General features: G+C 41.9%; 1 protein-coding gene across 1 annotated transcript; it reads right to left on the minus strand.

Annotated features, from left to right (window-relative positions):
- Positions 1-418: 418 nt before the first annotated feature.
- LOC139454411 (lysine--tRNA ligase-like) lies at positions 419-20,716 on the minus strand. The gene is made up of 16 exons (XM_071236100.1): positions 20,580-20,716; positions 18,646-18,863; positions 16,230-16,365; positions 14,663-14,834; positions 13,766-13,859; positions 13,198-13,280; positions 12,045-12,148; positions 10,744-10,869; positions 10,058-10,177; positions 8,523-8,685; positions 6,604-6,777; positions 5,566-5,651; positions 4,039-4,124; positions 3,324-3,450; positions 2,648-2,791; positions 419-1,701 (listed from the first exon to the last, which is right to left on the minus strand). Exons 1-16 carry the CDS (start codon positions 20,688-20,690, stop codon positions 1,612-1,614), a joined length of 2,034 nt encoding a protein of 677 aa, XP_071092201.1. The 5' UTR covers positions 20,691-20,716; the 3' UTR covers positions 419-1,611.
- Positions 20,717-23,889: the final 3,173 nt, after the last annotated feature.

Here is a 23,889-nt window from a genome sequence, read left to right on the forward strand (position 1 = left end):
TAAATGCTGAGCGCCAGACAAGGTAACAACAAGTACCATCTTTGTTTCCAAGCCGACCAGTCCTTGTTTTAGCCCCTAAATGCCAAGCGCCAGACAAGGTATCAACAAGTACCATCTTTAAACATCTGTTGGTATGACATGAGGCTGAATAAGCAATACAACAACATTGGTCAAAGAGTTTATATTCCTAATAAATTATTCACAATTTATTTTACAGTCCACTTCCAGAAATACTTTTTCATTGACAACTGTACAGAAACACATGACATGTTGATCTTCACGAGTCTGTACCAATACGCTGGCAATGCAAATACAACTTACATTGACCAGTATCTATTATCTGTGGTCTTGAAAGTAAAAAAATCCTACATCTGTAACATGTGTAATACAGTTAACACATATTAATGAATAAATCAAATTATTGACACAATATATACTACTCAAAAGAAATAAGAAATCAGTTTTTCTCATGACAAGTTAATCTGTCATGGTTGGTGGGTATTGCAACACAGACTTCCAATTAGCAATGTTCCTTAACTTGTTTTGAGTAGTATAGTACAGGTATGTCATGATGGTGATGTAAGTAGTTGTATGGAATATATTACAATTAACAGGAAACTTCAACAACTGATAATGAAAAGAGTGTCAGTAGTGTCGACATCAGATCATAGTTTCGATATTAGACCCATTGTCAATATTCAACCGTAGTGTCAACATTTGACTTCAGTGTCAATATAAGACCATGGCGGAAATATGGATTCCTCTTGGATCACAAACTTACATCGTCTTAACAATATTTCAAAGTCAACAAGGTCTTACTGTATATTATTACTACATGTATCAGGGTTCATAATAATCATATGTGCCCTAGGGTCATATGACGTCATGGTACAACAGTGTTATATTTCCTTCATATGGACGTCATTGTTGATGTCATTCGATTCTTACAGTGACGTGAGGTCGGATGACGTCACACTGGAAACGACATCATAGCTGAAGATTGTTGACGGCAATCGACAGATTGTGGTTCCGCTGCTGTTGCGACTTGCTGTCCTTAGGTAAACACTAAAATTCTCTGTATGTAGACATCTTCGGTAATAAAAAGAGCATTATATGAGTCTTCATGTCATACTATGTTTACAACACTCGCGCCTAAGTACCGGAATTTAGACACTTGTGTCGTAAACACAGTATGACATAAACACGAATATAATATCCTCTATTTATTTTTTGTCAATTGGAAGAAAGGATAAGGGACTTAAGGTCACAGGAAATCATTCAACCCCCTTTCCCAGAGATACAATATTGCACATAGACTCAAAATGAAATATCGCGATAGAATTGACACACATCTATACAATCCATTAAGAATTTCATAATTCCTGAGCACCTTAACCCTGGAATCTACAAGCCTTGATTCTTCTGATAAGTGACATGGGAACTTCCACCCTACCCTGGAATCTAGAAGTCTTGTATCTATTGATGCTATATAAGTGGACATGAGGACTGAAACTGAGCCGCAACAATGAAGAATAACAATGGCTGCAACAATTGTTTCTGGAGGAGGTATGTAGACACACAGACACATGTACACGATGTGTGGAGCTGATGTTAAGATGTTTCCTTCGGGGCGGCGTCTGCTGCGTCTTCCGGCTTCGGGTTGTTGTCTTCTGGTTTCATTGCTGGGAACAGGAGCACTTCCTGTGGGCAAACACATCATGGCTAGTTTAAAGACGGAGATGTACCTTGATATGTGTACTACATCACTGAAGAAATAGCTTTGAATTCACAGAATGGACACACACATGCAGTATCCAGTATTTGAAAAAGTTTTCAATATTGGAGGAAAACTGGATTGACAAATATTACCATATGTCCTCTATTGTTAAACTGGACAGAAGGCTGACTTTTCTTTGCAAGTTCCACGTATCATATATTCATACATATTTATTTTTCATGAAATGGCATTGAGTAACCCATAGAAGAATCACGGAATCACGAATTGTAATTTTTTTTTTTGCTTGTTGTTTAACGCCACACTCAGCAATATTCCAGCTATATGATGGCAGTCTGTAAATAATCGAGTCTGGACAAGACAATCCAGTAATTTACATCATGAACATCGATCCACTCAAATGGAATATAATGACATGCATCAACCAATTCAGCGAGCCTGACCACCCGATCATGTTACTCGCCTCTTACAGCAAGAATGGATTGCTGAAGACAAATTCTAACCCAGATCTTCATGGATCCCTGGCAAATGACTGGTGCAACCATTACAACATACAGTCTTGATTATGTGGGAGAGTTTGGGTTAAGGCTATTTTGAAAAATATTTCACTTAAGTCACAATTTGAGGACTTAATATGGAGTGAAAGTGATGCAGGTCTTAGATATAATGAATATGGTGCAGATAAACCAAGAATCTTAATCAGGGGAAATTTGGGATTCAAACCCATAATCATCAGCCTGGCACGACCCTAATCTATGAGTGAGGTGTTAACTTGCTTCTAGCACTACTGTAGCCATACCATATCAGGTGACACAAAGAATAGGTATGGATTTGGGGATTTGAACTCAGAACCCCACTGCCCCAAATAGTCCCGACTCCTCGCAGGTCCCTGTTTGACCTTGAACTGTTTACCTTGATGTTGTTGGAGTCTGTGAGGAACATGGCGAGTCGGTCTATCCCCATGCCCCATCCTGCTGTCGGGGGGAGGCCGTACTCTAATGCTGTACAGAAGTTCTCGTCCACAAACATGGCTTCATCGTCCCCGGCTGCTTTGTCCTAGAAGAGAAACATGAATTAATAAAGTGGTGAGGTGACATGGGGTTTAAAACTGCGTTCTAGATTATTTCATTCACATAGCCATGATAGCAACAGTGTTTGTTTCTTGTTTAACGACACAGATCATCAAACAACTTGCGGGCTCCTGCAGACACAACACGCAAACATAAAATGAATGTGTCATAATACACCCAAAACTTCCTAAAAAGAACATTCCTTGTTAGTTTCGTTCTTGTTAGTTGCTTAAAGTCGCACTCAGCAGTATTCCAGCTATATGATGGCAGTCTGTAAATAATCGAGTCGGGACCAGTCAATCAAGTGATTGACATCATGAGCATCGATACAATCAATTGGGATACGATGATATGCATCAACCAAGTCAGCGGGCCTGACCATCTGATCCCGTGAGTTGCCTCTTACAACAATCACAGACGCCTTTTATGGCAAGCATGGGTTGCTGAAGACCTATTCTACCCCGGATCTTCACGGGTCCACACACTCATGAAATATTCTCTGCTCTTATGTTACATACCTTGGCCTGCTGCTGAAACCTATCTCTCTGGACTACAGGGTCGTTCAACTCAGTGTAGGCATTAGCAACCTCCTTCTTCATGACAAACAGCTCAAACCGTTCCGTCAAACCTGGCTTGGATCGATGCCTGCAACAAGATGCACTAGTTACCACGGTGACACAAGTCATAAGCTGGATGACAATGAGTGGGATGGTCTACACAAACTGAACAGAAGTTAGCAACACAAAATCAGAAATACGATAGGATGATAATAATAATAATGGGCTATTTATATTGAGTATATTTCCACATTACTCAGGGGCATTCTCAAAGAGCTATTATTACCCCAGTCGCGGGACCATTGTGCACTCAAGAATCATTCTCAGCTCCCTGGGGAGTATAAAACCCAAGCTGCCTGTTAGGCGATAGGTTAACAACTACATTGCCATCTCATCCCACTGGGTGAACAGAGGCACATTTCGGACAAAGTAGCTTGCCCAAGGACACGCCACACGTTACACATGCTTCAGTGTGGGGCAGGATAGAAGGTGCCGAAACGTGGCCACCCATCTATGAACCCTCCAAGACCGACGATGCTTAAGTTCACCTGATTTGTGACATGTGCTCTGTGCACAAGACTACATAACTTCAAATAAAAAATAACTTCAAACAAATTTTTTTTCCCCAATTTGTTCAGAATCCCAGATAAATTCCTATCTCCGGACAAGAACTCACCATTTAGCCAGCGGGCTCATGACCTGAGGGTGTTCGGTGATGAATGCTGGGTTGATGATGTTCTCCTCTAAATATTCACCCACCAGCTGAAACAAAAAAAGAGAATATAGCAGAGCTGAGCCGGAAATCTGAGATTAGATTAGAAGAAACAGCAATTCTATTTAATGCAATATTACGATCAGGATTAGAAATTAACGCTTGTTCAGTAGCACAGGCTGGTAAATCTTCCAAAGAGCTAGTTGTGACATGCACGGTCTGACTGAGTGAGCTGGGTTTAATTGGTTTGGTTGGTTGGTTTGTTGTTTAACGCAGCACTCAGCAATATTCCAGCTATATGATGGGGTCTGTAAATAATCGAGTCTGGACCAGACCATCCAGTGATTAATTTCATGAGCATGGATCCACGCAATTGGGATCGATGACATGCATCAACCAAGTCAGCGGGCCTGACCACCTGATCCCGTTAGTGGCCTATTACAACAAGCATAGTCATCTTTTACGGCAAGCATGGGTTCCTGAAGAACTATTGGATTTAAAACAGCCTTGATCAGCTTTTCCTTCAAATCACGACATGTCAGCTTAATGTTGGAGGGAAGTCAAATGTGATGTTTACCATAAAATTAGTGAGTGAGTTGGATTTAATGCCGCTTATAACAGAACTCGAGTTATATAACGGTGTGTCAGGTTAATGTGAGAGGAGTGAGTGAGTTGGGTTTAACGCCGTTTTTAACAGTATCCCAGGTATGTCTCACGGCGTGTCAGCTTATTGTAGGAGGAAAGTGATGCAGGCCTCAAAATGTTGAGCATTTCGGTGAAACCCACGAGCACGGGTATGATACTGACAAACCTAGAAACACAATCGGGGCGAACCGGGATTTAAACTCACAATCATAGGTGTCTGGCGTGCCCAAGGAACGCAACTCTGCACAGCGAATCACAGTGTCTTAGACGACTGGGTCACCCGTGCCCCGGAATGTGAGAGGAAAGTGTGAAGTGAGGCGGCTCTTAGATGTTTGACAGAAGAGCATCCCAAGCCATAGGGGTTGGGTGACATGCTATAAACCACGCCACCTGTACCCCATACTGATTAGTGGTGAGGTGAGGTGAGGTGAGGTGAGGTGAGGTGAGGTGAGGTGAGGTGAGGTGAAATTGGGTTTAACGTCGCGTCCAAGATTATTGCACTTATATAGCAACGTGCATGCACGTGTGTGTGTTTGTGTGGCTGCTTGTACTAGTCCGGACTGATGCTGATTTATAGTGCTAGCCCACTGAGATACCATGCTGCAGTTTAACATGAATACCCCAGACACAGTATACTGACTCCGAGCCGACCTGTCCTTGTTTTAGCCCCTTAATGCCGAGCGCCAGACAGGGTAACAACAAGTACCATCTTTATATGTCTTTTGGTATGACGCGGCCGGTGATCGAACCCCGGACCTTCCGCTCCCCAGGCAGACGCTCTACCACTAGACCACGGAGGTGGTATACTGATTAGTGATGCCTGTGAAGTAACCATGGTGACCATACCTTGTCCAGCAGTCGACTGAGTGTCCGGGGAGAGGCACATTCTACCTCTAGCTTACGACACAGATCATCAAAGAACTTGCGGGCTCCTGCAGACACAACACGCAAACATAAAATGAATGTGTCATAATACACCCCAAACTTCCTAAAAAGAACATTCCTTGTTAGTTTCATTCTTGTTTGTTGCTTAAAGTCGCACTCAGCAATATTCCAGCTATATGAAGGCGGTCTGTAAATAATCAAGTCTGGACCAGACAATCCATTGATTGACATCATGAGCATCAATCAACGCAGTTGGAATATGATGATATGCATCAACCAAGTCAGCAAGCCTGATCACCCGATCCTGTTAGTCGCCTCTTACGACAAGCATAGTCGCCTTTTTACGGCAAGCATGTTTTGCTGAAGACTAACACAGATCTTCATGGGGTCATTGCTAGTAATAATAACACTAACTAGAAATACCCCTTATAAAATAAAGCCCAAATATCCTGCAAAAGTTTCACATTAAACAATAAAATCAACTTGTTTTTCACATGTATTTCAAAAAGAGAAATCTCCACTGTGGGCAGATAGACAAATGGCCCAACTTTGTTTCCTTATTACTTGACACAACCAAATCCAGTGTTTGGGCCAGACAATCCAGTGTTTGACATGTGACATGGACGATGACATCCAATCAACAAGTCACATCTTCCTGAGGCAAGTTAGTTAACTGACTTTAAAAGTCCAGTTTTACCCTTGCTTAACTAGGCTCGAATTTCTGAGGAAGATGACCAAGTCAAGAGAATAACTAAACAATTCATTAGTCGTCTCTTGTGACAAGCATATGTTACTGGGGTCCTCCTACTGTAACCAGAAAAGAAGACAATAAATAAAATGTTACCATGGTTACACTAGCGATCCCTGTCACGAGTGTTGTGGCTCCCTCGTGGGGGGGGGGAGGAGGAGAGAGAGAGGGAGAGAGAATACTTTGTTTGTTGTAAGCTACTAATATTACCGACACTGCAATAGCTATATCGCTCCTATAGACCTCCTTACCCTCTGTGGCGAACGTTGTTGGGTCTGGGAACTTCACCTTCAGGATCTTCTCTAGCTCCTCGCACAGACTGATACGTCGGAACGGCGGCGTGAAATCTATCTCGACCCCCTCTCCGTCTGGTCCATCAGGGTGGAACGTCACCTTGTAACCCCCGTACAGGTACTTCACCATACCTGGACACACAGGTAAACAGGTAAGTATGTGATTGACAGGTAAGTGAGTAGGTGTAACAACAATACAGGTACATCTTCACACCTGGACACACAGGTAAACAGTTAAGTATGTGATTGACAGGTAAGTGAGTAGGTGTAACAACAATACAGGTACATCTTCACACCTGGACACACAGGTAAACAGGTAAGTATGTGATTGACAGGTAAGTGAGTAGGTGTAACAACAATACAGGTACATCTTCACACCTGGACACACAGGTAAACAGGTAAGTATGTGATTGACAGGTAAGTGAGTAGGTGCAACAACAATACAGGTACATCTTCACACCTGGACACACAGGTAAACAGGTAAGTATGTGATTGACAGGTAAGTGAGTAGGTGTAACAACAATACAGGTACATCTTCACACCTGGACACACAGGTAAACAGGTAAGTATGTGATTGACAGGTAAGTGAGTAGGTGTAACAACTATACAGGTACATTTTCACACCTGGACACACAGGTAAACAGGTAAGTATGTGATTGACAGGTAAGTGAGTAGTTGTAACAACAATACAGGTACATTTTCACACCTGGACACACAGGTAAACAGGTAAGTATGTGATTCACAGGTAAGTGAGTAGGCGAGTGTCTTGTTTTACACTGCAGTGAGCAATACTACAGATATTAAACTACTATAAATAGAGGTTATCAAGGGAGTGTGTTTGGGGTTGTAAATAACCAATAGCCAAGGCTCGCTAATGCTTACCGTATTCGACGTAATAAGCGCCCAGGGCGTTCTCAAAATTAGAAATAGGGGGCTCTTATTAGAATGGTATTTTGGTGAAAAAAAAACAGAGTTGAAAGATAATTTTCGTGGTTTATGCTGACAGCCTGAAATGTTTATATTCGACAGATATATTTTTCCAGAATTTAATTGCCCATAATTAAGGGTGCATATAACACACGAGTGCGTATTATACATGAATAAATAAGTCTTGTGTACATTGATCAATCGGAAGGGGTGCTAATTGGGATTGTTCACAAGCCAATATATTAATAAATATCGCCGAATTATCGCTTATTACGTCGAATACGGTATTCCTTATACAGGATATTTACGATCCCAAAACACACAAGCATGATAACCTTTTGATGACATTCTTAAATTCCATCATCGGAAATAAATTCTCTCACAAACAGTCCCTAGAAATCTTCCTGGAATGAGAACATTAATATACTAAGTCACAAGGTCAGTGATTAGTCAGTCAGACAGTAATTACAAATGATCAAGTTCCAAATGAAACCTGTTTTCTAAACAGTGGTTTGACTACTATGAAGGCAAAATCTTAAACATATTTTTTTAAAGCACAAAATTAACTTTTTCTGCAATTCACGGGTTCACCCATTTGAGTAATCATACTCATACCTAAGAGAAGCTTCACCAGACTATGAGACATCACGTTTATAAAAATCTGCCTGGTCATATTACATTATCATGAGTCAGAAGTCTCACACAATGAGAAATTGAAACAACGAAAAATTGAAACAGTAAAATTTCAGACTTATTATGGCCAAATCCACATATAACTTCGGGAAAAGATCCCAAGCTGCAGAGGTCAATAAGCACAGGTATGGAAATTGATATGTCAACCATCCTAAGGAAGGCTCGATGCTGATTTTCGGTATTTCAGATTAATTATTTTGAGCATCATTCACCAACACAGCAAAGAACATATCTACAGCCCTGGAGACAGCACTGACCTGAGACCATGGACTCGGTGAGCTTCATGAGATCCTGGTAGTCAGCGTACGCCATGTAGAACTCACACGTGGTGAACTCAGGGTTGTGCGTCATGTCAATACCCTCGTTACGGAACTGCTTGCCGATCTCGTACACACGGTCAAGGCCTCCCACAACCAACATCTGGAGAAAACACATTAGTGGATACTCACTCAAGTTTCACTTAATAATATTTCTCATGATTCCATGATGACTTTAATCTAGCAGATCCTTATGAGCAAGCAATGGCAATGTTTCAGTAAAATAGCAAAGAGACCAACCCTTATGATTTTATTATTTCTGTAAATTCCATGATCATAAATTAAAAAACTATAACTTATGACTTGTATGACATACAGACAAGTTTTGTCTTATCAAACTCCATGTAATCTGAGTGAGTTGGGTCCATGTAATCTGAGTGAGTTGGGTTCAAGTCTGCTTTGATTAGTATTCCAGTTTCACCACGGCATGTCAGCTTAATGTGGGAGGAAAGCCAAAAGTGATGCAGGACTCAGACGTTTACCACCTCGGTGAAACCCACGAGCACGGGTATGGTGCTGACAAACCTAGAAACATAATCAGGGTGAACTGGGATTCGAACCCACAATCATAGGTTTCTGGCGTGCCCAAGGGCGGAACTCTGCCTTAGACAACTGGGCCACCCGTGCCCCCACCCACCCCGAGCAATGAGAAGACCAAGGGGCAGGACCCCCAATCATCAGCCGCCATGTCATGCCGGAAGTTGTGACTGATGACTGGGGTTCCTGCTTCCTGAATGGAATAACCTCTTTTCTTCTCATCTGCTGGACCAATCACAGCTTCGTTTCCGTCAAAAGTAAGCAGTGAATGCATTGAGGGATTATGCAGGATAAGTTAACAACTAAGCATGTTACTAGGGACGGTTCACCCCTAGAATGCCCCAGGGATGTTTCGCCCCCAGAATGCCCCAGGGATGTTTCGCCCCCAGAATGCCCCAGGGTTGTTTTGCCCCCAGAATGCCCCAGGGATGTTTCGCCCCCAGAATGCCCCAGGGATGTTTCGCCCCCAGAATGCCCCAGGGATGTTTCGCCCCCAGAATGCCCCAGGGATGTTTCGCCCCCAGAATGCCCCAGGGATGTTTCGCCCCAAGAATGCCCCAGGGATGTTTCGCCCCCAGAATGCCCCAGGGATGTTTTGCCCCCAGAATGCCCCAGGGATGTTTCGCCCCCAGAATGCCCCAGGGATGTTTCGCCCCCAGAATGCCCCAGGGATGTTTTGCCCCCAGAATGCCCCAGGGATGTTACGCCCCCAGAATGCCCCAGGGATGTTTCGCCCCCAGAATGCCCCAGGGATGTTTCGCCCCCAGAATGCCCCAGGGATGTTTCGCCCCCAGAATGCCCCAGGGATGTTTCGCCCCCAGAATGCCCCAGGGTTGTTTTGCCCCCAGAATGCCCCAGGGATGTTTCGCCCCCAGAATGCCCCAGGGATGTTTCGCCCCCAGAATGCCCCAGGGATGAGGAGAGCGTTGTTTGCCTACCTTGAGGTACAACTCCGGCGCCACCCTCATGTACAGGTCCAGTTTCAGATCATTGTGGTGGGTGATGAAAGGCTTGGCAGTGGCGCCCCCTGGGATCATATTCATCATAGGCGTCTCCACCTACAAACACACGGAAAGACAAACAATCAGAAAACCAGAGTCGCTAGTGTGTGTGACTTTATTTTTTAGGTATATAAAAATATAAACGCAAATATAATTTCTTGGTTAGCAAGCCAAAAGCCAGGGAATCATTGTATTGTATTATACAACAACAAAATTATTTTGAGTGAGTGAGTGAGTGAGAGTGAGTGAGTGAGGTTTTACGCCGCTTTAGCAATATTCCAGCAATATCACGGAGGGGGACACCAGAAACGAGCTTCACACATTGTACCCATGTTGGGAATCAAACCCGGGTCTTCGGCATGTCGAGCGAACACTTTAACCACTAGGCTACCCGACCGCCCCCTGCATTTAGAAGCCCCTAAACCAGAATTACTTTGGTTGATATTTAAATTATTCGTTGTAAATGTTCAAAATAGGTTGAATTCCATTTCCATTGAATGAATAACTCTTGTATTTATCAGTAGATCTTGGGAAAAGGTTACCTTTGAGGTCTATAGTCTATCATGCTCCCTCAGTAAACAATTCACCTGATACAAAGATCAACAGTTTGAAAACCAACTCACCTCAAGAAATCCTAATTCATCCAGGAATTTGCGTACATAGTTGATAATCTTGGCTCGAGTGACAAACTTTCTTCTGACGGGCTCATTAATAATCAAGTCAAGATATCGCTGTCTAAATCTTGTTTCCTGTGAAAGAAATACTATCAATAGATTCTGCAAGTGAGTGAGTAATGTTGTTTTATTGTAATATTTGTAATAGTACTGATATAACTGGGAACATTGTGACAGTAGAATCATGAAAACAGGGGAAAGGGATTTTTAAGTTCAGGGATGTGAGCAGGTTTTCCCCCCAAAAAGAGGAAAAGTCTAGGGGGGTATTTTAAGCAATTTTGTGCACTTCACACCAAGAAATGTAATAAGTCAATGGCAAAAGTCAATTAGTCAAATAAACAATGATGGCAGATGCAGTAAAATTTCGAAATTAAAACAGTACTTTTAAAAAAAACGTCATAGCTTCCACTCACCCGGCTACCCGCCAGGTCTGGGAGCAATACTGCCATAAACTTTAACCCCATCCCCCAGACACTAGGAAAACTGTCACAAGCGTGCAATGTCTGACCCTTTCCCCATGTTGAGGGAGTAAACTGACCATAAAAGTCCAGATTCCACCCTTGCCAAACTAGGCTGGTATTATGGAGTTACATTTGGGCTGGACTAACGAGTCTATGCATAGTCCAATCAAAATCACGTAACAAAATCAACATCCAGTATAGAAACTGCCGAGCAGTTTTCCGTCAATTACAGGATTTGTAAAGCATGTGTACCGTCAACTTTGCGTCAACAGATATGTCCAAAATCTTTTCATGTTTTTAATCAAGGTGCTCATGTGATTGCACCTCGCGAAGAAAGAACCGATTTACTATGATATAGATCTTTATCATCGATCAGATCGTCTAGACTGGGTGCTGCCATGTATTTTTAAGCAAATGCAAGCGTAATCAGAGGAGGAATCTGATTGGTCAATAGGAGGGACATAACTCATGATAGCCTCTGGTGGCGCTACGACAGAACCAAGAAGTTTTGGTCGAGTTCGGCAAGGGAGGAAACTGGACTTTTACCGTCACTTAACTCCCTTGCCTCGGGAAGATGCCCATACAGTGATCAACAGTAGGGGTGAAACATATAACAGGTCACGATACCATACATATCACGATACATAGGTCACGATATGAGGCACATTTTCTCCAAATCACATGAAAACGTCTTGACTGTAAATTTTTCAGAGCCGATTCCAAAGGAAAAGCTAGCTGCAGACACATGTTAGTAGCAGCTATATTTAGACATGAACTTGAAAAGCTCACCTTATCCTTGACCCCGTAGTAGAGATGAGGCAGTTGGTGTAGACAGGGGGACAGTAAGGTGATCTCTGAGGGCACGATGCTCAGCTCACCCTTCTTCGTCTTCCCTAGAGGAATAATTCCCACAGTGTATTAGAGAGAATGGTGTTTAATGTTGCAGTGAGCAATCTTCCTCAATTATCCAATCCAATTAATGACCTGGGCCCACTTGCACAAAGCAATCTTAGCGCTAAGATGATTGTAACTCCCATACTTTAGGCTTACGATAGTCTTAGTGCTAAGATCGCTTTGTGCAAGTGGGCCCTGGGGTTAATTCTCTACCATTGTTTCGAGTCTGGTTCCTTAATCCCAGATCATTAATTACATTGGATAATTGAGGAAGGACAGTTAAATATTACAGCTCTCCTGAGTGATCAGAGGTGTTTAATCCCGGTTCCAATGGCCATGTATGGGTCTGTATCATATACAACATACTTGAGTTAAAGCAGGCCACGATTTAAGGAACTTCTTTCAGATTGCACCAGGTTCATGTTGGCATGAAAACCTGGTTGCACCATACAAAAAAGGTTGCACTCTTGTCCCACGAAATATCAAAGAGTGAGTGAGTGAGTTAGGTTTAACACAGTTTTTAGAAATATTCCAGCAATATCATGGCGGGGGACACCAGAAACGGGCTTCACACATTGTACCCATGTCAGGAATCGAACCCGGGTCTTTGGCATGACGAGCGGACACTTTAACCACTAGGCTACCGGACCATCCCAAAATATTAAAGATAAAACATTGATGCATAAATAAGCATATCTCAGATCTCTGATGACTCGGTTATGATTTTACACAAATACTGCTGTTAAACGTAATAGGATGTGCACATAATCTTGAAGTACCCACAGTTTGATGACGTCCAAGAAAGGATGACAAATTACATATAACATGTTAATGATGTAGTATGGTACATAACGCTTAGAGGCATTCGCTGTGTTCAATGATTGTGTGGAAGGCAAGGGTCAGTCAGACACAAATTTGAATGTGACAGTCAGACACAAATTAACATGCACTTAGCGCATGGAGAAATAAATAATAGGTTGCACTAGTGCATGTTTTATATAGCTAAATTGAGTCGTATTCTCTAAGACAACTGATGTCTGTAGCTCACCTGGTCTGCCGCGGACACCGATGATGTCCCCTCTCTTTATCTTGTCCATGACTGACTCGAAGGCTTCCTCGGGTCTGTAGTGCCTTTAGAAGTAAAAAAGAACATTTCTACAACCAACACCATGTACGATGTAAACAACCTTAATCCTCAGACAATTTTACCAAAAATTTAACAGTGAGTGAGTGAGTAAGGTTTAACTTTGGTTTTAGCAGTGGGCTTTACACATAGTACCCTTGTGGGAAATCAAACTCTGGCCTTCAGCATGACAAGAAAATGCATTTAACAGTCTCAATGGGAAGAAAAAAGCACTCATTTGGGGTGGGCAAACCAATTAACCTTATAAAAGACATACATACAAGGCGGAATCCTGCCCTTTTATTGACAGGCCTTAACAGATAAGTCTGCTTAGTGTTATTCTTTTTAAGCAATATTCTTTCCATATGTACCAAGGGACACAAAGAATGGCCTTTACATATTGTATGCATGAAGAGAATTGAACCTGGGTCTTAAGCGTGATGAGCCAATGCTTTAACCACTGGGCTTCATGAAGTATAAATGTCTGACTCACTTGGCATTTGCCATGACCTGGATCTTGACATCTTCACCTCGCAGATCATAGAAGATCAACTTGGCCCCTGACAACCTCTTCGCATGTATACGACCTGAAACGTAAACATATGTGAAATTATGTAACCTGCAGCTCGGTTTTAGGTTAATGCCTGCACCATGGTCCCTTCAACACTAAGTGGTCTGACATGGCCAGGTGACGGAACCACCGTCCTTCCACTCACTGAGCAGACACTCTATCCACTAGACCACGGAGGCGGTCAAGCAATTTTAGACATATTGGAGCAACCACTGTCATAACTGCCATACTTAACACAGACTTACAACTATCGAGCGGCAAGATCACTTAGTAGTGATTGGCCTGGGATGAAAACACAGATGTATTTATAACCATACCAGCATCACAACCATCATCAAGTATGTACTTCACTGAACTTCAAAATTGGAAGTAAATTGATAATTGATTAACGCAGCACTCAGCAATATTCCAGCTATATGACAGCGGTCTGTAAATAACCAGGCCAGGACCAGACAATCCAGTGATTGACATCAGGAGCATCCATCCAAGCAATTGGGATAGATGACATGCATGAACCAAGTCAGCGAGCCTGACCCCCCGATCCCGTTAGTTGCATCTTACGACAAGCATAGGTCTTCATAGGCCGCCTAACAATTTGAGGGCTGATTGATTTGAATGAATGCCTATTATTTTCAATTGTGAATAGTTTCTTTTTAGAATCACAGTTAGAGGTTATGTGAGAAACTATTCACAATTGAAAATAACAGGCATTCATGCAAATCAATCAACCCAATGAGATTCCCCACAAAAGTCCATCTCTTAGTGTAACCATACTGGATCATTATACCAGTAATCCAGGCTAACACACAACAATCTTACCTGCAACTGAGACGACGTCATCAAGGATCTCTCCATCAGCCACGTCATTGTACCGAGCGATGAACTCGGTCAGGGAGATCTCCACGTGGTACTTGTGGGGGTAGGGCTGCTCCTTCGGGTCCTTGTGCTCCTTCAACTGAGCTATTGCCCGGGACCGCAGACGGAAGTACTCCTGGGGGGAAACATTATCACGTGAATGGACACCAATGTCAGCAGTTGTCTCCTCATAGTCCCTTCCCCTGTGCATCCTAATAATGAGAACTAGTGTCTAAACAACAAATAAATCGGACAAACAACTGTTGTTTCCACGCATACAAACTGTTCACATTCACCCGCTAACCGCACAGGCCGCGGACACCAATACGAGCCTCCTGGTGGTAATGAAGGCCGGGAATCAACCAAGCGCCAACGGTGAAGTGACACCAATACACAGGATATTCAAAGTCCTTTTACACGCGATTCAGTGACTTTGCCCACGCAGCGAAAAACCGGGTCCAGCAGTAGGAATTGAAAATCCAGATCCCAAAGAGGCCACCCTGACTGCTGTTGTCAGTGAATATAATTTCTCAATAACCTGACGTCTGAGCAAATGACTTGTGACACAAATCACTTCAAGTGAACAAGTGCTACACGCTACATGCACTAAAATATAGAAACATTTAAGATTTCACAAGATGATGCAATTTGAATCAATCCTGTATAAGGACTCCTCAGCAATGATGTGTGGACTATGCAACACTGATAAGAAGTGGGCCGAAGGGTATGGGGACAGTCCAGCTCTTGTCTTGTAAGAGTAACAATCCTAGTCTGATGCAATCTTCATGTAACAGTGCTAAATCACCTGTCCTAGTTTTCAACAAACTACTGTCAGAAGTACAGATCATGAAAAGTAAAATGGAAATGATGCCTGTTTATGTAGATCAGCTTCTTTTTTATTTGGCCATGTTGATTTTACTTGATAGCTGACACTCAGGGGAGATAACTGGCACCCATACGTGAACAGACAGGTATACAGACATCTTGGTACTTATTTAATTTTGTGAAGTTGTTTTTTTTATCAACAATCCATGCTGAAACTGGATCGGTTGTTATGCATCTATTATCTGTCTGAGGTACCATTTCTTCAGAATATTGTGAACTCTGAGAAAATCAACCAACTCACGGAAGACTCACGGTGATTCGGTGTCATAACTGTCGTAACTTGTTTGTAAACATAACGGTCAGTCGGTTGCATGTTCAATTCCAAGCATGGTTGTGGTCATCTATCACTATGAGGAGTTTTGACTGGAGGCAGCGATAGTATAGAGTGCTCCGCAAATCGGATATGGCTATGAGGAGCTTGAGTGGGGGACAAAGATGGGACAAAACTCTTAATAGCCACTGGTGGCGCTACAATCCACCCTAGAAATTCCAGCCTGGTATGGCAAGAGGTGGAAACAGGACTTTAAGGTCAGTTTACACCCTTGCTCAGGAAGATGACGCAAGAAAGGTATGGGCAAGGTACAATGTTAAAAGATTTGCTAACTATTAGGCATCAGAGATTTCCGACATTCAACATCAAACTCACATTTGGGTCAATGTCTTCATCATCCTGTTTCTTATCAGCAGTCGGTTTCTGGACTGATTCCGCTGCCGACACCGCGGCCTGTTTTTCTGCTTTCTCTGCAGCCTTCTTCTCTGCCTTCAACCGCCTCTTCAGCTCACTGAAACACACACAGCTCACTGAAACATACACATCTAACTGAAACACACACAACCAACTGCACACACACACACACACACACACACACACAGTTCACCGAAACACACACATCCAACTGAAACACGCAGAGTTCACCGAAACACACACAGTTCACCGAAACACACACAGCTCACTAAAACACAACAGCTCACTAAAACACAACAGCTCACAAACACACACAGCTCACAAACTACACTAAAACACAAAGTTCACTGAAGCACAACAGCTCACAAAACACACGCAGCTCACTCAAACACACACAGCTCACAAACACACAGCACACTGAAACACACACAGCTCACTGAAACACAACAGCTTACAAACACACACAGCTCACTAAAACACAACAGCTCACTAAGACACAAGAGCTCACAAACACACAGCACACTGAAACACAACAGCTCACAAAAACACAACAGCTCACTAAAACACAACAGCTCACTAAAACACAACAGCTCACTAAGACACAACAGCTCACAAACACACAGCACACTGAAACACAACAGCTCACAAAAACACAACAGCTCACAAACACACAGCTCACTAAAACACAACTGCTCACTGAAACACACATGCAGCTACCTGACAACCACTGCTCCCCTCATAGTGGCAGAATCTTGTAGGAGTTACTAGAATCGTGACAGATATTCAGGCAAATAGCAGAGGTGGGTTTTTGTGTTAAAGGACGTGATAGAAAACTATCACAGCCTGGATACAAAAGGTAAACTACATCAGTTCTCTAATCAGTGCAACCCTTTTGTTTGTGTCAGATTTTTATATACATGTAATCATATCTAAATGTATGACCCTAAATAAAAATGTTTATACTTTTGGATATATTTTTTAAGATTTTGCAAACATGAAACTACATTTAAAGCCTCAAATAACAGGTTGGTAAACTGTCCCTGTGCGTTAGGTAGGGAGAATTCCGTTTCAAGGTTTAACATTTGAAATGAAAGGATTTTCCCCCGTAGACAACTACACAAAAAGTATATAATAAATAGGATATTCCATGAGTCTCATGAAATATCCTGTTTCTTTCTTCAAGTGACAGGGGGAAAAGGAGATATTTGAAAATATCTCCTTTGCGCCCCATCACTCAATGAGAGAAACAGGATATTTCACAAGACACATGAAATATCCTCTCTATACATGATATATGCAGCCTATTCACTGAGACATGGAGTAGCAGACAAAACAATCCTGAATAGAACAATAACCAGCTGGACATTGTTGAACATGCAGAATGTGGTCAGGAAAAGATTTATTCTTCACTGTTCATTGCATTAGCATCGCATTAGCATCACTGCCAACTTTCCCAAATTACAATGAGCATTTTGATACGATCTTTTGGTTGCATTACCAAAGCCCTGCGGTATAAACAGGGTTAGAACTTAACACTACCCTGCTAGCCCCGGGCTAGTACTAATTCCTGCAGGCTAGTACAAATTTCCCCATAGTTTTAACATTACAAGGGCAGTTTATCTTTACCTGGTCTAGTAAAGCTTTTGAATTTAGTTCTCACCCTGTATGAATTTAGTACAGTACAACTCATGTGATTCCAAAACTATAATTTTATAGCTTAGTTCCTTTTTTCGACTACAGCAGCTTCTGATGATACAAGTGGAGTGTCTAGATTGGACAGATGCAACACAATAAACAGACTTCATACTAGTCGATAAAAAAGACATGTTCGTAGCAGACTGTGTTAAGCTAAATAAGGACCTCCTCTTTGTTTACCTGTTTCTAGGAAAATTTAGTCCTTGTGAATTTTCCTCCCGTAGATAGGCATATCATTTGTATGAATTAATCAGGAAATATACTTTTGTATTTTAGATGACAAATTCTCAACAAATATGACCATTTGGTAAGTCAGCAGCCATACATTAGCCAAGGAGTACATCTGTATAATCTTAATCACGAACAAATAGTTGATATGTATCAGTGAACATTGGTACTTAAAGAAAAGGCCGATAATGTTTACAATATGATAAACAGTCCACCCCTTTTGGTATTGTTACATTTCAAATAAGGCAATGCATAAATTGACACTGATTAACCATGGCATCTCAAAAGTTACAATCCTGTATATCAAGTTTCTCAAGTCTAAAACATAACCATGCTCACTAAAAGCCAAGATCACAAATTCTTCCAAAAAAAACCCTTGCATATATCAACATTTTAATGTATACGTAACTATGGTTACAAAAGGGTTGCACTATTGGGACTGATGTATATTTACCGTGATTTGTGTTGTAAAGAAGGTGTAGATGAGATGGTACGAGGCTGGACGTGGAGAGAAGGGCTCCGACGACTGCACGACCCCAACATGGATTCAGCACAGAGAGGGGACGAGGCGAGGCGAGATGACACCCGCTGGACAGACACGAACTGCCATGAGGCTAGTCGGAGCAGCGATGACAGGCTCTGCATCGTGTAACCGTGTCTCAGATGATGGGGCTGGTAAATCAATGTTGTTAAAGTGGAGCAAAGTCGAGTTGCCTATTGAATTCGACAAGTATCAAATTTTCCAAGGATTTTTCTAGACTAGTAGACTAGTCAGAGGCCGACATTTGGACCCACATGAGTAGTAAAAGTCCAAAACTGGAAATAAATATTTCCGAATTCAGGATAACATGGTAAATATAGTCATAAGTAATGTGCTTTAGTTTCCCAATTCTGGATAACATGGTAAATATAGTCATAACTACGTGGAAGATGCCTTAATGCTTAGTTTAATATCATCATGATTAATGCATTGAGAGCAATGTTAACGGACAATGTTAGAAACCCTCTGAATAAAAGAAAAAAGAACTTTTAAGAAGACCCAATTTTAACAAAATTATCAAAATATTTTCTTCACAATCTGCCTCACAGGCATTTGTCCTAGTATCTAATACTCTTCCTAGATAAATCCCGGTTTACACTCAGCATGCTCAGATACCTATACTATGGCACGATACATTGGTCATGATACGATACGTATCACGATAGATATATTTACATCAAATCGCATGGAAACTTCTTGGCGATAAATATTCCAGAGGAGGTTCAAAAGGAAAAGCAAGCTGTACACACGTTCTACACACGGCTATTTTTAGTAAGGAACTTGAAACGCCCATTACCACACATTTTTTCTGAATCTGTCTGATAAAAACGCCAGGGGTCATAAACGAGTAGAAAGTAATTTATTTCAGCAGGTGTATGTCTTGTATCGATACAGAGAAAACTGTATCGTGTATGGTATCGTCACTTGAAAACTCACAATCCACCGGTGTACCAATGTATCGTTTCACCCCTAGCATCACAGTAACCTGTAACTATAAAGTCTGGGCCAGGCGCACTAGTGGGTGATAGCATGAGCAACAATTTATGACACCATCAGCTTCATCAGTGAGGTCATACATCTTCATCCACCATAGTGCAGATTCACAAAGTGACAAAGTGTTGGCAGCGCGATGACCATGATGTAAGACCTAAGTGCATGTCAAACTGTTCCAATAAAAGTACATGCAGCACTATGTACGCTTGTTTTAAATATCACCCTGGACTGCAGTAATAGCACCATGGCAGACATGTCTATGCTTTTGTCACCATTGATCATACAGTTAAGTGAATGTTATGAAATACACATTTACAAACCTTCTTTCCACTGACGTCTGTATTAGGCTTAAAGTGAGTGAGTGAGTGAGCGAGTATGGTCTTATGCCGCTTTTAGAAATATTCCAGCAATATCACGGGGACACCAGAAATGGGCTTCACACATTGCACCCATGTTGGTAATCGAACCCGGGTCTTCGGCGTGCCGAGCGAACGCTTTAACCACTAGGCTAACCGACCGCCCATTAGGCTTAAAGACGGTGACCCGTGAAGATTCGGGATAGAATGGGTTTTCAGCAACCCATGCTTGCCATAAAAGGTGACTATGCTTGTCGTAAGAGGCGACTTACGGGATTTGGTGGTCAGACCCGCTGACTTGGTTGATGCATGTTATCGAACCCAATTGCGTGGATCGATGCTCATGATGTAAATCACAGCATTGTCTGATCCAGACCCGATTATTTACAGACCGCCGTCATATAGCTCGAATATTGCTGAGTGCGGCGTTAAACAATAAACACGCGCAAAACTAAAAGACAGTAATATAATAAAGCACCATAAAAATGCCTGTCATACCGGTACATGGCTGGACAGCCGGCAGGTCCTACTGTCCGAATGTAACGTTATTGCGAGGTAGAGATCAAGTTTAACAACGGTGGACAGTGTAGAGGCCGGAAGTAACGACATGTCTTGACACTGTCACCCCTCTTATTGATGATGATGCAACAAAGCAGCAACCACGTATACGTCAACTGTTGATCACAAGTTGCCATAAGCTACAAGTCAAACACCAATCAATCAACAAGTTCACCGCAGATTGGGTTTACATTCTACTTGTTTCCATCACAACCATACTTCACATGGCGTTAGAGTTTTAAAAATGCTCACTTTTTGCTGAGTTTCTCTCCCGTCTCTGCCATTGTGATACACGTGCGACCGTGCGCCAATAGCCAATTTGGCGGAAGTATGTAGAGTTGTCTCCCTTCGATCTATTCCCAAGCAAGCTCGCTGCCACCAGTGTGGGCGCGGCCATTTCAAGAATCTTGAAATTTGCCCTCCAACCCCATATGTAGTAATGTTTATACTTTTGTTTATGTCTTTGGGAATGCCATCATATTTCAATTTGAAAAGGTTTACGACTGACCATGTTTTCCAGGATGAATTTACTTTGTTGTTTTGATAATCAGATTGGTTCGAGATTGCAGACTAACGGAAAATCAACCAACTTCTCCCTTACATTCTTACTATATCAATAACACGATAGCTTTAATAAAACAGAAATTCAAATTGACAATAGAGGCAGTTCTCAATCAGGGTATGAAACTCCCAAAGATTTCAGCCAGACATGTAAACATAACGGTCATTCGGTTGCGAGTTCAACTCCAAGCATGGTTGTGGCCACCTATTCACAGTGGGGAGTTTTGACTGGTGGCAGCGATAGTATAGAGAGCTCCGGGAACGTAATATCGCTGTGAGGAGCATGTATTCCCAAGCTCCTTCTCAGCGCGTGACACCTTCGCTACATTCTCGGTGTAATAGAGAGCTCTGCGAACGGGATATCGCAGTGTAAAACTCGTTAAGGGAATTTTCATACTTCATTTTCTCAATTATTGCTTTACGAATTTACACTTCATAATTACTTTCAATGCGACATGTCACAACTTTACAATGATACACTGCCAGAACAACGTAACTACGGAAAAAACAAGTTCTGTACGAACTTGTTTTTTCCGTAGTCAACTAAAAACAAATGTAAACAAATGTATGTAACTGATATGATATTGATGACCTATACGACGTTAAGATTGCACTTGCTCTTGTAACATGTACCGTAGAGCGAACAGTCATGCCCTTTAAACCCCTTTTACATATATTTTTATAAATTATATATCAAAAAGAATTATCAGTGGCTTTACATTGTTTTTGGTATGAGTCGTTTCGCGATGGTCTTCAAACATTGTATCCAAATCGAACCTGGGTCTTCAGCGTGACGATACCACACCGACCAAGTATATAATTTGTAACTGTTGTAGTATGTCCATAAGTTTTGTAAGAGTGAGTAAGTAATAGACATTTTAGTTTCATTACATATTTTTCAATCCTGATGATATTTTCTGTTAAATTATTTTCAAATAAAAATCTTTGAAAATTTAAGGTCACATCCTGTAAGTTTGGGAATCTTTTTTAACAAAATATCTTCTCTGCTAATAAAATACGCTTGACAAGTAAATATAACAGTTTGTATATGTATTCTTAAATAACAACACATTCCGGGAACAAATCAGAATAAAAAACGTTTAAAGGTTTAACTGTGTTAAACCAGAGACCAAATCTATTATAAGGTCTCTTGTTAACCCAACGCCACTCTCCTGTTCCAACTAAACAATGTTATCGTAGAGGAATATCTCATGTCAATGTTTTCGGAATGCCACTCAATAAGACTCAAGTTAGCTGCCTGTTGATTGGTTGCTGGGATATCACAGCTACGCTATACTATATTGTATATACAACCTAAACTGCCCTATGAAAGACCCTGCATTCCTCCCCGCACAAGCGACTCGTACCCGGCAATCGGAACACACGTGTGGACACAGGCACGGCGCTGCACGTACACGCTCTATAGATTCTCCGATTTAACGGTACTCGTTTACGGGTAGCGGCCACGCCATGCACAGAAATGGGATGATTGGGATCCTATAAGGGACATAGGCGACCGGCCTGCTGACCCGTGCTTGACATCCTAGGAATTACAATAGCTTTTGTACTACACACCGGCACAAGACGATTTATTGAGGGTTGGGGAGAGGGATGGGCATTCCAACCACCCAAACATTAAACTATATGAATGCCACGCAATCAAACATTTTGAACACCGATCCTCATGAGATATTTCGAACCTGTGAAGATCCGGGGTAGAACAGGTCTTCAGAAACCCATGCTGTAAAAGGCGACTATGCTTGTCGTAAGAGGCGGCTCACGGGATAGGGTGGTCTGGCACGCTGACTTGGTTGATGCATGTCATCGTATCCCAATTGCGTGGATCAATGCTCATGATGTCAATCACTGGATTGTCTGGTCCAGACTTGATTATTTACAGACCGCCGCCATAAGCTGGAGTATTGCTGAGTGCGGCGTAAAACAACAAACAACAGTATTCCCAAACGGGATTCGCAGATACCATGCGGTATAAGATTTGTGTATTCTACAACATATTTCTGTGAACTGTTATATATGCGCACCACGTCAGGAGGACGCCAGCTGTGGCGGAGGAGCGAGATAAATTGAAAACACCCGAACGCCGGGTGCTTTCGAAAATAATTTCACCGACGTTACCTGTGGATGCCGATTTTTCGGATGTAAGGGAGAAAGCTCTAATATCTTTCACCCATCGGTAAGTGCGGTAAGTGTTGTAGGGATATCATTAATATTTCAAGTAATTTAAAAATTAAACATAATTAATTTCAGAGAACACAAAACTATTTAATGACATTATTTTTAGATACTGAGTGAGTATGGTTTTACGGCCCAATTAAAGCTATTTCAGCAATATCACAGCGATGAACACCACAAAATGGGCTTCAAACATTGTCTAAAAAGTGTTTAATTAATAATGTTATTGTCTAATTATTTCTGTTTCTGTTATTTCTGTTCTAATCTGTTCTGTGGAGAAATGTTTTTTATGTATCTAACATCGTAATTCATCAAAAGAAGGCAAGCACGCAGCATTTTCCCGAAACAAAGACCGGATTGTGTTTTAGTGACGTCATGTGTACACAATTGTGACGTCATCGCGACATGACGTCACATAGCAATCATAAATGTAAACAAATATGACTGACTGTCTCGCAGTTCCCTGTGTATGAAATTATATGTGAACAAATAGACG

Source organism: Haliotis cracherodii, unplaced genomic scaffold (assembly GCF_022045235.1).
Source record: "Haliotis cracherodii isolate W230 unplaced genomic scaffold, xgHalCrac1.p SCAF_10, whole genome shotgun sequence".
In the NCBI taxonomy this organism is placed as follows: domain Eukaryota; kingdom Metazoa; phylum Mollusca; class Gastropoda; order Lepetellida; family Haliotidae; genus Haliotis; species Haliotis cracherodii.